This window comes from Branchiostoma belcheri, unplaced genomic scaffold (genome assembly GCF_001625305.1).
Source record: "Branchiostoma belcheri isolate BF01 breed outbred unplaced genomic scaffold, Haploidv18h27 scaffold37, whole genome shotgun sequence".
In the NCBI taxonomy this organism is placed as follows: domain Eukaryota; kingdom Metazoa; phylum Chordata; class Leptocardii; order Amphioxiformes; family Branchiostomatidae; genus Branchiostoma; species Branchiostoma belcheri.
The window spans coordinates 2,094,725-2,111,171 of record NW_017803987.1 but is presented as its reverse complement, the minus strand read 5'-3'; the positions used below and the strand labels follow the sequence as shown (position 1 = coordinate 2,111,171).

General features: G+C 41.3%; 1 protein-coding gene across 2 annotated transcripts in view; it reads left to right on the top strand.

The window, feature by feature from the left end:
- The window catches only part of LOC109476298, a 29,505-nt gene extending 13,637 nt beyond the window's left edge, over positions 1 to 15,868 (top strand). Inside the window, exons 1-2 of one of the 2 annotated variants that reach the window (XM_019777211.1) lie at positions 6,112 to 6,295; positions 10,296 to 15,868. In XM_019777211.1, the coding sequence (XP_019632770.1) occupies positions 6,203 to 6,295; positions 10,296 to 12,890 (2,688 nt within the window). In that variant the 5' untranslated portion in view covers positions 6,112 to 6,202 and the 3' untranslated portion in view covers positions 12,891 to 15,868. Of the gene's footprint in view, positions 1 to 6,111; positions 6,296 to 10,295 lie in introns of those variants that run through there. The other variant, XM_019777212.1, reaches the window with a different exon arrangement.
- Positions 15,869 to 16,447: the final 579 nt, after the last annotated feature.

The following is a 16,447-nucleotide window of genomic DNA, read 5'->3' as shown; positions in this document are numbered from 1 at the left end:
AAGGGAAGCGAGTGTGGGAGCCCCGGCATACAAGTAGGATGGTACCCAGGCTAAAACTTGCACCCATATACAGGAAAAAAAGATAAATGTTCCAAGCTCCAGCAATTCCCCCGCTTCTGGCACAAACATGCCTTTAAAAGGACCACGTGCCTTAAGAGACCTAAGCCATTTAACCCACACGTGAGACTCAAGTACTGCTCAAGTGTCCTTTTCCAAGCTGTTCCCGCTGATAAGACTTCTGCAGGCCGTGTGGAAATGCGTCTAAGACTCACCTGATACAAGGGAGGGCCATTACTTCTCCAGTTTCATCCAGAAAAGTGCAGTGAAGTGGCCTGTTGTGTCTGTGTATATATACAGTATAATATAGCAGCTGCTGTACCATTGTAAACCCAGAGGAAATAGAGCTTTATACAATGTGCTACAAGTGAAATGTTGTGTAATATTTTCAACAAGAAGCTGAAGATCTCGTACCTCCGTCAAATGTTTAGATTTGGAGTTTTTTTTTTTACAGTGTGAATTTGTCGCTAATTTTGTAAATGCATTTCCCAACTGGCTCTCATGTGCAACGACTGAAATGCAGTTAATGCTACAGATTACACTCTTTCATAATAAGGCCACAGTGTGGAAATTTTATGGATGACACCCACGCACTTGTTGACGTCCGCCAGATTTAAAAACAAAACAAAATCATATCTAATATTTTTGAGGTCTCATCAAGACCTACATGTACCCGCCTATCAAATATCAAGACAATCCATGTAAGCCTTCACAAGTTATTGTGTTAATATTAGGACCGAAAGATAGACAAACACACAAACACTATGTTATATAAGTGGGATCCTTTGTCTTCCTCTGTCTTCAAAAAAGAAGTCAAACCCAGAAGTTTTTACTAGTAGTTTCTTAGTAGTTATCAGTAGTTCTATGTGTACTAATTGTCTGTTTTTTATACCATATGTTTCTTCTGTTCCTGCAATTAGCCCTCGGGCACGAATTTGCAATAAAACAATTATTAATTATTTTTGTTCAGTATATTTACAAAGCCCACAAACGTCTACAACTCTAATACAAGTATTAGTAATTTAGATATTCTGCATATTTTCATTTGTATAAGCCTTTGATGTCTATTCATACTTTTACTAAATTGGCGAAATGAAATGAACTTTGATCTAATTTTTGAGGCGATAGCTACAAATTTGATTTTGGTTGCTCATGGAATAGAAATAGCACATTTTCATTGAGCTAATAGAACTGTTTCTAAGCAACTAATTGATATCAAACACAACTGAATGAAGTGAGGATGTTCAAAGGGTTGCCGCCACAGTTGTAATGTGTCTGGAGGTTATAATATAATATTAGCTCACACATGGTAGCTTGTGTAACTGTAATTCAGTGGTTAGTGTCTCGAGATCTGGACCAAAAAGGCGTGGGTTCGAATCCCGGCTGTGTGTGGCGCACCTGACACGCATGCTACTGGAAAGGGTTGCAGTCCTAGTACACACTGGACACTTCAATGTATTATTAAGGCCATGTTGATCTGATTACATGGATGACATCCGCGCGTGCATGAATTTTGGTCCGTTTTTTGACCATACTGTAAATCATACAAAATGACCAAATATATGTCGTACGTTGCAAAAGAATAATAATAACTGGAAAAAGAATCTAATGTCATAAAACGCCAAAATCAATTCAGGAAAAGAAGAAAATGTGAAGAAATGCAAATGAAGAGTCTACCATTATTCACTGTACCATACCCTGTGTGTTTAGTCATTTGTTCAACCTTTATGACCATGTAGATTTTAAAATGAAGGAAACTTTTTTTTTCCAAACTTTTTTTATCCACACGCTCGCATCAGTTTTGGGGTTCCCAGAGTATGTCATCCATGTAATCAAATCAACATGGCCTAATGTTACAGTACTACTACAGTCAAACCTGCCTATAGTGGTCACTCAAGGGACTGGCCAAATTTGACCACTATGGCCAGGTGACCACTATAGAGAAACAGCCGGTTAGTTGACCCCCCCCCAAAAAAAAAAGGGACACATGCTTTGAGTACCAACAGTGATGTCTTTATTCTGAAACATATGAATACATACATTTGCAAAGGTAAACCCCTTTTATATGTACATGTGTTAGTTCAATAATTTGTTGTTCTTTTGCTTTAGTTGTACTTTATTTTGTACTTGCTTGAAAAATAAAGAAATACAGAAATATTGCATGGAAACATAACTTGACATCAAAGATACATACACTCAACATATTCAGTTAATCTATTCTGGGACAATGAAACCACTCACATAATTTAATTTTAAAACATACAAAATCACTGGTTGTCATTTACTGTTCTTGTGTACATACTAGTACTACATGTGGCTAAAGAAAAGAAAGCAAATCAAGCAACAAACTTTCAACTCCAAACAAATTTCTATCGACTGCAAAATCATTTAATCTAAGCTCAGCTTTCGACGATTTCTTCTCACTCTCTCTGCCAGTCGAATCACTTCCACCTTTTGGAATAAGTTTGGCGTCCGTCTTTCCGCTTTCGCCATCGTTTCTCCGCAATCGCCACGTTACTAGTAGTTGTTGTTGTTAGTCGAAAAGTGGAAGAGAACGACATCGCCATGTTTTTGTTCTTTGGTGAACACTTGCTTCGCGTGACCGACATACGCCACAGCGAATTCCAACCACGTAAATAAGTTATTTTGTACCAAGATGCTGTCTATTTAGTTAACAGCAAAATAATTGTTCGTCAGTTGCCAGTTACTTTCCGTTTTTGGTCGTCTTTGAACATGAAAACTTAGCGAAAACTCTCCTTTGTTTACGGCTTGGGTTTCTCCCCGCGTGGGTTGTCTGCCTCTACCATTATGCCAATGTGGTAGTCAACAGAAAATTTTCTCCTTTCAGACTTATATCTTTTCTAAAATATCCACTACAGTGTTAAATTTACATCTAATATTCATTGTAGTAATGTATTTCAAATGTTTTCATAATGTAATAACGTCATTTGACGCTAATGAAGTTAAATAAAACTCGGTGTATCTACCTCCATAACAGTGGAGTCTTCCGATGACCCCAATTGACCTCCCTCTGCAGCCAACATGCGCCATCTTGGAAAAATACGAAACGCATTTTCGAGCCAAATTTCTTTAATTATGCCCATGAAAAACGGAAGCTATGCACATATCTACGCATTTCAAGGAATCGAGAAACCAAATATGGATATTCTTAAGTTTTTTTGTAAAGATAATTTGCCGTAATCTTCGCCGAGCGGCCGAGTCCATTGAAAGCTCCATGCGGCACGCACGGCACTGGTGTTGGCGAAAACGCAGATATCAAAGACACCCGCGACCGCAGAAACTTCGTGTCAAAAGTCAGTTTTCCTTTATTTCATACACATATGGAGTCTAATTTTCAGTTCACATTTTAGTAATGTAACGATCGGAAAATTATCACAAGGCTCATAACGGTCGTAGCCCGAGGTGGGGTGGTGTTACGGCCGTGGTGCTTAGTGGGTTACGGTCAGCCGCGACCGCTATCGGCGGTGTTGACATGCCGGCGGGACCGGAATGGGGTGACCGCTGACCGCGTTGAACAGTGACCGCTATAGACACGATTCTTAATGCTTACGTCAATGGGAAAAATTCAAGGGACCGGCAAAAACTGACCGCTATGGCCGAGTGACCACTATACAAAGGTGACCGCTAGTACAGGTTTGACTGTATATTGTTTCGATCATGAACTTCAAAACACTGCAAAAACCTCTATTCCCCTTCCACAACAATCTGTACCCACAAAAATAAGTGAATTTACAGTACTCCACTTGAAAAAAGGGAACATCTGTTTGAAAGATTGAATGATGTACTGGTAATGAACACGTGAGGAAGCTACACTGCCAAGATCTTGAGTGTCGGTCGCGCGCGTGCAAGGCCCTTCACACTACCCAGTGTACAGGGCTCAAGTACCATTAGGAAAAGTATCCCGGCTTTCCAAAATGGAATTTTAAATCAATTAAGGCCACACCAATTTAATTTCTTGGTTAACAGATTTTTTTAGAAAAATAATGGAGCGGGCGGGCCAAAAAAAAAAAATTAGGCCATGGCCCAAAATGGTGCGATAGGAGCCATGAAGTCAACACACCAGGCTGGTTCAAAATTTAAACAATGAATTTTTAACTTAAAATGATACCACTGCATTGAAAGATGGAATAGCTGTAACAATTAGGAAGAAAAGGACTGTTTTCAACTGTTCAGGGCAAAATATGAGCATTTTGCAGTTGATTCTGAACCAGAATTTTTTTTTTTTGCAAATCAGAAAAGAGTGAAGCGGGCAAATCCTTTAACCAAGAAATTAAAATTTAAATTGGTGTGGTCTAACTTAAACTAAGTTAAAGAGCTAACTGATGCAATGATTCACACTATTCAAGTTCAAAATGGCAGACTGGCAATATAGGACTTTTTTTAAAAGGGGAAAAATACTTTGAAAGGAATCCAAGTCTGACATAAAGAAAATTGAAAATGTAGCAATGAAAGAAAAATTTTGTTGGATATTTCTGGGTGCATCTATTTTGAGAAATGAGAAAAACTTGAAAGCTTAGGCAATACTTATGTTGAATTTATTTTGCTCTGTTTAAGTGTGTATTGTCTGTAAACTTGATCCAGGCAGAATTATTTTTAGCATTCCTCTTTCAAATAGCTGAAGGACTAGCTTTGGAAATATCCAGCCGCCATATACCGGCTGTAGTGAAGTGTAAGCATAGAAAAGATGGTTGACATTTGCACAAGGAGTGCAGGAAAAAGTCACTGTATACATAGAAACTCGCGTCTTTGTTCTATTGCAGTGTATAGACCACTGGATTTAATATGTTTATGTTAGGAACATTTTTAGCTTCTTCAAAGTCTTGCTTGAAGTGTTAAAGCTTTTGTGTATCTGTTTGCCCAATAGTAGGTTGACAGCACATGGGTGGGGAAGATTGACAGACAGAATGACAGGTCAAAGGTATCAGAATGTAGCAGAGTAGCCATGCCATTTGCAACTTTCACTGTTAGGATATCACTTATATCTAGTTTGTTCATCTATTATAATTTTCAACTTGTTAACGGAATATTAAATTATTTTTATATGAAATTTTGTAACACAGTACAGGCTGCTATTGTAAATTGATTTTCCATAACTAGGTGAGGAAACATCATTGTTGTAGCATACAGTGATGTCATCTAGGTGAAAAAGTGATGTCATACAGGTACAATAGGTAGAAAAATGATGTCATACAGGTAGCAAAATGATGTCATCCTGCAGGTGAATATGCAAATAGGACAGTAGTGATGTCACATTGGTATGATGTCACACAATTGTGATGCTTCACAGGTACATAGCAAAAAAATGTTACCCATTTAAAAAAAAAACGATGTTGCCCAGGTAGCCACTTATGACATCAGAAAATGATATGACATGGAAATTTAAATCACACACAAATGTAATTATTTTACCATGCAAACATTTGCCACAATTCACAAGTGCCAAAAATTAAATTGTAGCAACCTTTTTTACACCATACATGTAGCAACTGTGTCAATACATTTAAAACAGCACAGGTCCAATTTCCAGACAGGGTTTGAATTTTACCTACATTTTCTGTGGGTTTGAATACACTATCCTTGGCCTGACCAGGTGCTCTTGTATATTCATCACATTCATAACCAGTCAAGCTTGTTATCATATTTACTATGCCCTTATCTCATGTGTTATCAGTCTTTCTAATATCTATATTTTTTGTACTGGAAATTAAATTACTATATTGAAGCAAATAAAATCATGACCTTGTTAGGTTAAAGCCAACAGTAGACAATAGAAACTGAAAAACTGTTCAGACGTGGCCACACTAATTTAACCGAAACAGCCAGCTCATTTCCATATTTCCCGTATGACTCGTATAGGTCTAGATGTTTGAACCCGCCCACAGCGTTGGCCATGAAAAAAAAAAACGACATTAGTCAGTTCCCCCACTGCCTGTCAGTTCTGGTCTCTGATTGGCTGGCGGGGATTGATCAGGTTGCTAAAATTAGACTAAGGATGACATCATCGTAGGGAGGCTTTGTGCCAGGGATGATGTCATTGGGTTTCTCTAACAGCCCAGCTCAGTGTGTGGTATGATCTCTCGCTCTCTCGGTGGGTTCTAAACGCGGCTAGACGCGGCGGGGAACGATGACAGGGGCCGGGGAGAACCCCCCAGGGTGTGGGGGGACGGTAGAAATCCCTCACTGCCTGGGACAGTTAGCGAAAGTCCCTGTAGACAAGGTAGGAACGTTTCTTTTCAAGGCTTCTGTCGATGGAGTGTTTTGTTTGGTGTGATCTTCATCTCACATCCTTTTCCTGTGGCAAATTTTTTAAATCTACTAAGTTGAAAATTTAGCAAAATGTATGGTACACATCTTTAGTAATTTTGCTATTTCAGTATGATTGGATCAAATGTAATGCAATTTTAAAAATTGCCAGTTAATTTGGATGGTTAGAATGTTTTTTTTTCATCATGATTTCTCAAAGTATTGTACAAATTTCTTTTTGTGTTTTTATGATATTCCAGTCCGTGTTTTGATATTTTTCTGTCAATTGTAGCCAGAAATTTAGAAATAGCCAACTTTCCTTAGAAAAACAAGAATGGAATAATTCTCAATAGGTACATTTATATGCCTCAATTGTGGTGATTTTAGATGACATGAATATTACATACATTTTAGCTATCTTTTAACGGGTCTTTTGAAAGATTGTTGTCTGGAGGTTATTATAGTTCAGACATCATCAATCCTAGTAAGTTAAATCTTGTAGATTTATTCCTTGTCCCCGAAAGTAAGAAATTGGGCCAAACTGTCTCCTGATATATTCCCTTGCTAGCTCACTTGTTGACAATTTTATTTCAAAACTTGCCTTTAAATTAAATGCCGAAAATGGGCAAAGATGTCTGTTACCATGCTGGAAGGTGGATGGCAGATAACTATGCGTATGAAGAGAGGAGACAAGAAAAGGCTCTGATTTAATGTTTTGTTTCTTACTTTGATACAGTGATATGTGATGCTGACTGTGTATATGTGATGTTCCCACTGAATCAAAACCATTTGTACGTATACTATGATTGAGTCAAGATTTTAAAATGTAGAAACCTTGTTTTTTTTTCGGCCCGCCTTGTTTTTTTTCGCCTGCTCGCATTAGATTTGGACTCTGCGGAGGATGTCATCCATAAAATATACTTGCTGTGGCCTAACCTATGAAAAAATTTAGGTGCACTAGTACTGGTGCACCCACAGAAAAAAATTGGGTGCACAGCTCCAAATTTGAGTGCACTTAATTAAGGTGCACATGCACCCAGTATTTCGAGCCCTTAAGGAGGGCCTGCAAGGGGGATCCCGACAACGCTCTACACTGAATTCGGAAACCTCTCGATTACGCTTTACGATAAATTCCAAGTGGCTACAACACATAGAATTAAAACGCCAAATACGCTGTACGCAAAAATATTAGAACGGTCTGTCTATGACGTTTTCAAAATCATATCCAGTTGCTTGAGTAACTGCTTTTTGGCGGTCTGTCTATGTTCTACGTAGAATTAAACTGGCCGTTTACGCTCTACGGATGCATATGTAGGTCACACAATTTTCAAATCTGCAGTACGTAACCTGACATGTGCGCTCCATCTGTCCGTGCTTCCTGTGTGATCATTGCTATAAGTAGATCTTCCATTATCTCTGAGCTCCCACCTGGTCTCAACCTGATGCCGGTATACTTCCGCCTACACCCGGCCTTTTAACTCCAACCCACACACCAGTCACCAAGCATCAGCTGGTTACATGTGCAGTGGTCGAAATACTTTTTTTCAGTGCTCTGCAATATTGCAGAAGAGTAAAAATTTTGTTCTGCAATTTGGAAATACTTTCTGCAAATACACAAGCCTCCATACTACAATCTTGCAGGTTTATAAGCATGAACTATTGATTCATATGCAAATTAGTGAAGACAAATTTTTGGAAGTCCAAAAGGAAACAAAAGATAAACAAGTCAAGACAATGTTGATGCAAATTAGTGAAGAAGCTCCTGTTGTTTCAAAACAGGAGCTTAAGTGTTGTCTGTCCTTGGGGCCAAAAGCGTCAAATCCCAAGTGCCAATTTTTCCTGCTGCAAAATTGCAGATTGTATAAATTTTTCTTCTGCAATCTTGAAAATCTATCTGCAGATTGCAGACTGCAGACAGGTATTTCGAACACTGCATGTGCAGTCTTTGAGGCTTTCGCTAAGGCCACACCACTTCAGTTAATTGGTTCTCGGATTTTTATAGAAAAAAAAAATGAAGCAACACGTATTAAAAAACAGGGCTAGGCAATGCCTAATAGCCAGAAATGTTACAAAACAGAGCCATGAAGTCAACAAATTGTGTCAGGCTGGTTTGTACGTCAAACAATGAAGTTTAAACTTTCAATCAAACCACTACATAAACTGATGGAAAAACTATAACAACTAGGAAGACACAGACTCTTTAACCGTCAAATTATGACCATTTTGGAGTTAATTCCTGGATTTTTCTCTTTTTTTTTGTAAATAGGAAAGGAAATGATATAGGCAAATCCAAGAACCAATTATTGATTAAATTAGTGTGCCTTCAATTCCAAATCTCTAAGCAGATATTGGGTGGAGGAATGTAATGTATTCAATCTGGGTTTCTGGGAATCCTTACAGCACCCACTGAAAAGCCCACCTGTCAGAAAACGTTACACCGGTAATTTTCCATCCAGACATATGCATCTGCCAGTGGACAAACCACTGTTGGGAATACCAGGAACACATGTTGGCAGAATATCTACTACATGTAGCTATATCATTTCTGTAAGAATTAGGGGAGTAGAAACAGAAAGAAACTCCTGGCCCAAAGCCGGGGATCGAACCCATGCAAAACCCGGGCGCCATCTCACAAACCTGACGCTCCTACAGAATCGGCTAAAAGGTCTAGACCCGTCGGCCGGGTCAGTTGGTAGCACCTATAACTCTAACTGTTACACCTATAACAGTTACATTTCCTTCATTCAAATGTTGGGGAAAGTTACAAAACAATTGGTATTCTCAGATATCGATAGGAAGTCGTTAAGTTTGGTTGGATTAACCCACTTGCAAGCCAAGCTGCATCCTCAGCCTTTTAAGACCACCTTTAAATGTCAAAGAAATGCTTTTTTTCCTAGGCCCCACTGAAAGTTGTGAGACTATCACTAAAAGCTGTGGGACTATCACTAAGAAGTGTGGGGCTATCACTAAAACCCCACACTCAGACTTTATAAAGAATGTAGGGCTATCATGATCAAGTAAAGAGTGAAACTATCAAGCCATTATAGCTCTAATAAATAATAGCCATGTTTCATTTCTGATACTACCTGAAACCAGCCTTTACCTGTTACATCAGAATTATGGTACATGTAGGTTTGTGCGGGTATCGTCTTCAATGTTTGTCGTGATACAGGATGTACACAGTATGTTCTCCTGTTTCTATTTTGAGTGCTGTCTTTTGGAAACTGTTTAAGAGTGCAAGGGTGTGATTATTTCCAGGAAGGAAACCAGTAATAAAAGCCCGGATATGTATGTATGTGTCTCAAATTTCAGAACAGAGTCTAGAATGGATGCAGTCATTAATTGCCTTTTCTACTAGATTCTTTTCTACAAGACGATTAATTGCCTTTTCTACTAGATTCTTTTCTACAAGGAGTTTCCATTTAGTGTTGTGTTCTTGCGATCAAGTAGTCATTGTTGTACCCACTAATGGTGGAAGTCACATAAAGCCTAGGAAATATCAAGAGTTGCAGTATTGTGAACATGTTTTGATCAGCTCTGTGTCAGATTCTGGTTAAAGGCTCTTCTGGTTGGCTTCATGTATGAATACAATGTACATGTAGTGCTCGTGTATCCATTCTTCTTTATTCATATGTCTCATGTTTTGCCTGAGTGACTTCCGTCCCCTATAAACACTTTCTTGTTGATGTTTTATGATTTCCGGACTGGAAACAGGAAGGCCAAGTTGACAGTTCAAACTAATTTGAATTTTACTAATACTATTATGTTCTATTTCAATCGCCCTTGTTTAGAAATCACATCGTTTTCCCCTACTGAAGCAAATAAAAATTGGACATATTTGAGTATGAAAGCATTTTTGGCCCACCCAATGCCACATGAGAAACAGCACATTGTGATTGTGTGTGTATTAAGTTTAGGATATCTAGTATGTGTTATATGTTATGTGTAACCCTTGTCTTTGTTTTCCTCTGCAGACAAAAATGACATCATACAAGGAGTACATCATTGAGCTGCCCAATCAGGGTACAGCTCTCCTACACCACCTCAACGAGCAGCGCCTCAACGGGAAGTTCTGCGACATCACCGTGATGATCCACGGACGCAAGTTTCCCGCTCACCGCGCCGTCCTGTCCGCGTCCAGCGGCTACTTCCACGCCATGCTGGACATTGATAACGACCGCCACACCATCATCGTTCAGGACATTTCAGCCGGGGCGTTTCAGGACCTGCTGGACTTCATGTACTCGGCGAAACTCCGAGTCTCGGCGTGCAGTATCGTCGAGATCATCCTCACTGCCAGCTACCTTCAGATGGTGGACGTCGTGAGCGCTTGCTCGTACATCATCCGTCCCGTGTTTGGCAGCAACCTCCCCATCGGGCACTTCCCGCACGCTGGGTACGGGACGGGCACCATGGAGGCCGCGGCTCACGGTTGTGATTGCAGTAAATCCGGCAGCCCCTCCCTCCCCACCCCCCACCACCCGGAGATTCGCATCCAACCTCACGTCTTGGCCAAAGCTTCAGAAGGGTTCCAGGAGAAGGTGGATTCCCTGGAAGTTCTGGAAAAACTGCGGCTGGAACAAAAGTATCACGGCGCAGGAAAGGACCAGGGGGTCGAGGAGGGCAAGAAGTCCCCCCTGCCGGTCGATATCCATGAAGTCTACAACCAAGGTGGCAAGAAGAACAAAATCACCATGATCCACATTCCTGGGATGGAGCAGGGCGGCGTGCATTCATTCCACGGCATGCCGCACCTGGTCCCACCTGGGCTTCGCATCCGAGAGGCCGACAGCCACTTCTCAGCCCACGACATCCTACAGGGGAGGGCGGACGGGCCGGAAGGCATCCTCGACTTGCGCGTGAGGCCGAAACGAAGCGGGGAAATGGTCGATGGAAGAAGCAGCCCCGAAGAGGTCCGAGTTTGGAGTGCGCCAAGCTCCTTCAACACGGAGAAAGGTCCCATCTTGAAAATGACGATGGACAGAAACAGCCAAGATTGGAAAAACATGGGGATGGCAGAGAAGATTGCTGCACAGTACCACAACTCAGTCCCAACACCTCCCATGTCAGATAAAGAAAAGGAGAGAGGAGACGAGGCAGAAGAGATAAAGAACGATGCCCAGGAGAAAAAGGTTGTTCCAGGGACCAGTGAGCGCAATAAAGTCAAGATTGTCCGCCAAACAAGTCTGGACGTGCCTGACAAGGACAACACAGACAGCGAAAAGGCACAGGAAGTCCAGCCCCCCAAGGGGAAGTGGGGATGGAAAGCAAAAAGACAAGAGAGCGAGGAGAGCTCTGTACATCCCAAAAAGCGAATCTGCCTGGACTGGGACGCCCGTAGTAGGCACAGCAGTACGAGCGAAAACCTCTCGCGACAGAGTTCGTTTGATCTCGATGACGGCGCCACCAGTGTCAAGTCAGAAAAGGACACTTACAGTCGTGAGAAAAACTGCATGGCTGAAAAGTGTGATACGTCCGTGCCCAAGAAGAGGGAAGAAGAAGATCATCCTAAAGTCGGTAAAGAAGCCGTGAACCCCCTCGAGGCCCCGAGATCCCCCGACGAAGGCATGAAAATCAAACAGGAGCAGAAAGTTGTGGAGAAGGCACAGCCCAACGTGGCCATCCCAAACGGAGTTGGTCTGAACAAGATGGAAGACATGCGACAACATTCCCCCCCGGGTGGGTACGCCCCCCCTCACATGAACGGGGGCCCCCCTCACATGAACGGCGGCCCCATGTTCAACCCTAACGGCATGCCCCCCGGTTATCAAGAGTACGCAGACAGGCAGAACGGCATGGCCGCTTTCCCGAACTTGCCGCCGACGGGCATGATGCCTTTCTCCGCATTCCTGGCCTCGCGTGCTGGGGTGCTGACGCCGCATCCCAACGGGGCAGCCACCATCGAAGAGGTCCCCTACAACTACCCCCCTGACATGATGAGGGGGGCAGTTGAGAAGGAAGCACCACCGGGATGGAGGGGGCCCGGGTTCGTACCATGGGCCGGGAAGAGAGGGAGAGGCCGTGGTCGACGAGGACGGGGGATGCAGTGCCGCACGTACGCGGAGAAGATGATGCATCTACGCGCCAACGCCGAACTCGACGAAGTATTCGGCGTCACGGAGGGTTTCCCGTCGTTGTTGGGAAACAAGGAACATTCCAAAGCCCTGGGCAGCCCAGCCAGGTTCATGAACGGTAACTTGTCCGATTCGGATTCGTCCAAGGATGGCTCGGAGGGCAAAGTGCCAAAGAACCGCGCGTCGCCGGGCGGCAGCTCCGACGAAGTCTCGTCGCTGTCGACGGAGTTGACCCGAAAGCGTCGCAAGTACACCACGGAGTTCAAGTGGGAGGTGAACCAGAAGCTGACGGCGGACGGGATAGACATTGCCAGCTTGTCGGCAGAGACCATCCTGTCCAGCGGGGAGGACCGCCCGCGCCAGCGCCCGTGGAAGCGAGTGCAGCTCCCGTGTCCGATCTGCGGCGCGAGATTCCCCAAGGTCGAACAGCTCCAAGAACACCTGGTGGAGCACAAGGGCGACAAGTACAGTCTGTATTTGTCCAATTGGATGTGAGCGGAATCGGCACAATGTTGTTCCCTCTTGTTCCATTTTGAAACGGGCCATTGCCGTGGCCTAAGCTATGGTGGTGGGCTCGGTGAGTGGGCTGTACCACTTGGCTCACAGGGGTTTAGCAGCGGCATGGTGCTGGCTTGGCCCACATCCAATGCACCCCTACATTGAGCATGGCGTAAGCCAGATTGAGTAATTAGGCTGTACCACCCTGTCCGTTATGGGTGGGGTCAGCTTGGGTCGTACTGCCTGTTGTAGAGGGATTTGAAGGGTCTAGACCTGGATCTGATAAGCAATATCAACTGTGAAGGTGTTAACTTGTTGGTTACTGACCTTGTATTGCTAACTATCAATCTCGTCTATGGTATATTGTGCTACGGGATTCGGTGAGCAGTGGTTAATCTCGTAGGTGGAAACTTTGGTGCGATGGTGTTTTTTGGTCTGTTCCCAACAGGCAGTATCTTTAATTGCGATGGAATTGATAGAGAACGCGAAAGCTTCTCTGGAAAAACAACAACCAAATAATTGAAAAAAAACAATAAAAAATCAGAAGAGAATTTTGAGTTGTAAATATTTATGTCGTTTATGATATCCTTTGATTTCATTTGAGCCACACAAGGAAAGAGTTGAAGATAACGATTGTGAATAATGCTAGATATTCAACATCTAGCTTCAAAGGCAGTTAACAACTTTACCAGAATGTTGTGGCCTTTTAAACTCATGGAGAGTTTGAACTAAGTTTTATCTGAATCAGGTGATCAGATTTTTGACACAGTTGTATTATATTTTTCCTGTCATTTTTTCCTAATGATTGATTATGACAGCAATTTCCAGAAGTTGTTTTGGAATTGTCTTGTAGTTTTATTTTGGTACCTGAAAACGATCACTGCTAAACTCCAGAAAGAAAGAAGGCAACCCAAACACGGAGAAAGTTTTGGAGAAAGATACAGTAATAGCAGTTGGTCAACCTACAGAAATGTAGCTCTCATCTCTGTATATAGATGTGTATTTTTATACTTCCTTGTGTACAATAAGTGTACTGTGGTCCAATGGTTTGGTAAGGCAAGGTTGACTGGTTTAGCTTGACATCAACTCGAATGGTACAGAAATGTTTGTAGACCTTGCCTTTGAAAAAGTGTGTATGTACATGTACACGAAAGTGTGTCCTTTCCTATTCGAGAGATGTCAAAGTGGTGACGAAATGAAAGAATTTCCAGAAGGGAGAGGAGTCGGAGCACTTGTTGAATGGTCTTCAATACGTCCAGTTTTTACAATAAGCCAGGAATGCCTTGTGTCAGAATTCATGAAAAACGATGGAATTTAATGACAGTTTAAAAGCCTTAACTTAAGCAGAACACTCGAGCGTACAGTGCCGTCGTGTCGTTCAGTGTCGTTCTGTATACGTCAGCTGCTCGCAGTTGGGGAAAAACGTGGTGGTCTAGATGTAGACATGTGACCACTTACGCCACTTGAACCCACAGAGAGCGCACTTGTGACATTAGCACATGGAACACTTGGACGCACGTGTGCGCTGCACTCAATATCATGTGCCGCTCAACTGCACTTGATAACTGGACGAAATGAAAGACGAAAGCCTGCCCTTTCGAGCACTTAGAATGGAAACGAAAAACTGTCTCGCTTCACAAACAACATTTTGTAAAGGCTGTAGGCTTATTGTAGAACTCTTGGAAGGATTGATGGAGATTTTCAAGTTTAAAAGTCAGCTTTTGTCAGCATGTTGTTGGCACGACTATACACATTTCCCTGTGGTAGAAATACACCACTAAACAAAACATGTTGAATGCCAACTTCAATGCTGACTTCAGCCGATTTTACCAATTTTTTTGTATACGATGTAGGATTTTACAACAAGGGTTGGAGGAAATACCCTTTTGAATCCTTGTATAGAGTTTATACCGTTGGTAGAATATGAAGTAAATATTGTGATACAACAAGTATCTAATTGAGATGTGTTTTTATAATGCTGAACAGTACATACAATGTCATGTACATGGTGTGTTAAGCAGTAACTTGTGATGTAAATGTCAAGTATTAAGAATCCCTTGCCCAGCTGCAATATGCAGCTATCATTATTAGAAGAGACTCCTATTGTATTCAGATGGAACTGCAAATTTATGTTGCTTTGTGATAGACCTGTATTAAAAATTTGCTTAATTATATAAAACAGCTACTTGTTTTTGTATAACATTTATAACTTATAATCACGAGTCGTATTGTAACATTGTATCATTTGATATTGATCCTACATTATTTCATAGGTGTAATTTTTTTCATGATTGTCTAACTGAATCTATTTGCCTAATTTTGAGTTTAATTTTTGACTTGGATTTAGTTTTTATTGACCGATTCCTTTTAATAAGTACAATTTTTCTGCTGCCCCTTTCAGCTTGGCAAGGGACTAGGAACAAGGATATTACTAGTAGTCTGTCTTGTCTAATGTGTATGTGTTTCAATAATTTCCAAGTGCTAGATGTAATAGATAATGTTACATGTAGTAACAGTTGTATTTGTCACAACTTGAGGCACTTTGTCATGTAAGCCTTGTGTTTTCATTTTCATACTTTCAAAAGCAGGAAATACAGTTGCATTTAGGCAGTGATGTCTTGTATTATTTAAAGCTACATTCTCGGCCTTCCTTTTTTCTTGCACTTTTCTCCTAATACTGGTGCATTTTCTGTGCTCTGTAAGTCAAAATGAAACAATTTCATATGAAAACTGATAATAAAATTGGTTAAGGATGGTCTCAGAAGTTAAAACTTGGGTCCACCATTCGAATAAAGTCTCAAACATGACAGGAAAATAAAATTGCTTTTTCATTAAAAATGAATATGATCAATGTAAATTCATGTACCCCTATTGCATCTTAACAATTGATAAGTGCAGTAACTGTAATTCATTGTCGACAAAATCTTCTTGAGAAAAAACATGATAATTATAGTCACATCAGATATTCTCTAAAAGTTTAACACAGTATTGCAGAATATATCATAAAAGTATACACCATGAAATTTCATCTGTGTCGGTAGTTACATGTTTAAAGTAAAACTTCTGTTCCAACACAAAAGATTTTTCTCACCTAGAGCTTTCGACCAGTCATTCTGGTCTCCTTCTTGGGTCAGTCTATTGAAGAAGACCAGGTTGACTGGTCAAAAGCTGCAGCTGAAATAAATCTTTTGTGCTGAAACAAATGTTTTAACTGTAAACACAAAGTACATGTATGCCTGAACTTTCTAAAGAACTCCTGAGACCATTACTTGATTTCTCATCAGTTAAATCACAGGCACAGAAATTACCAGTACTATGGAACACTAAAAAAAATGAAAACTTGCTTGTTCTTGTTATTAAGCGTTTAGTCTCATATTTTAGACTACAAACACTACCTTTTCGGCAGCTTAAAATGTTTTGTACCCACTGAAAAAGATTTCTAACATTTTTGCAACTCTATTCTATGCTTGTTTCCGACTATTTTAACTGTTGTGTTGCAGGTGAAAATGTTGTAACAGTACAACTGTATTTACAAAGTGTGGTCAGTATGTTGT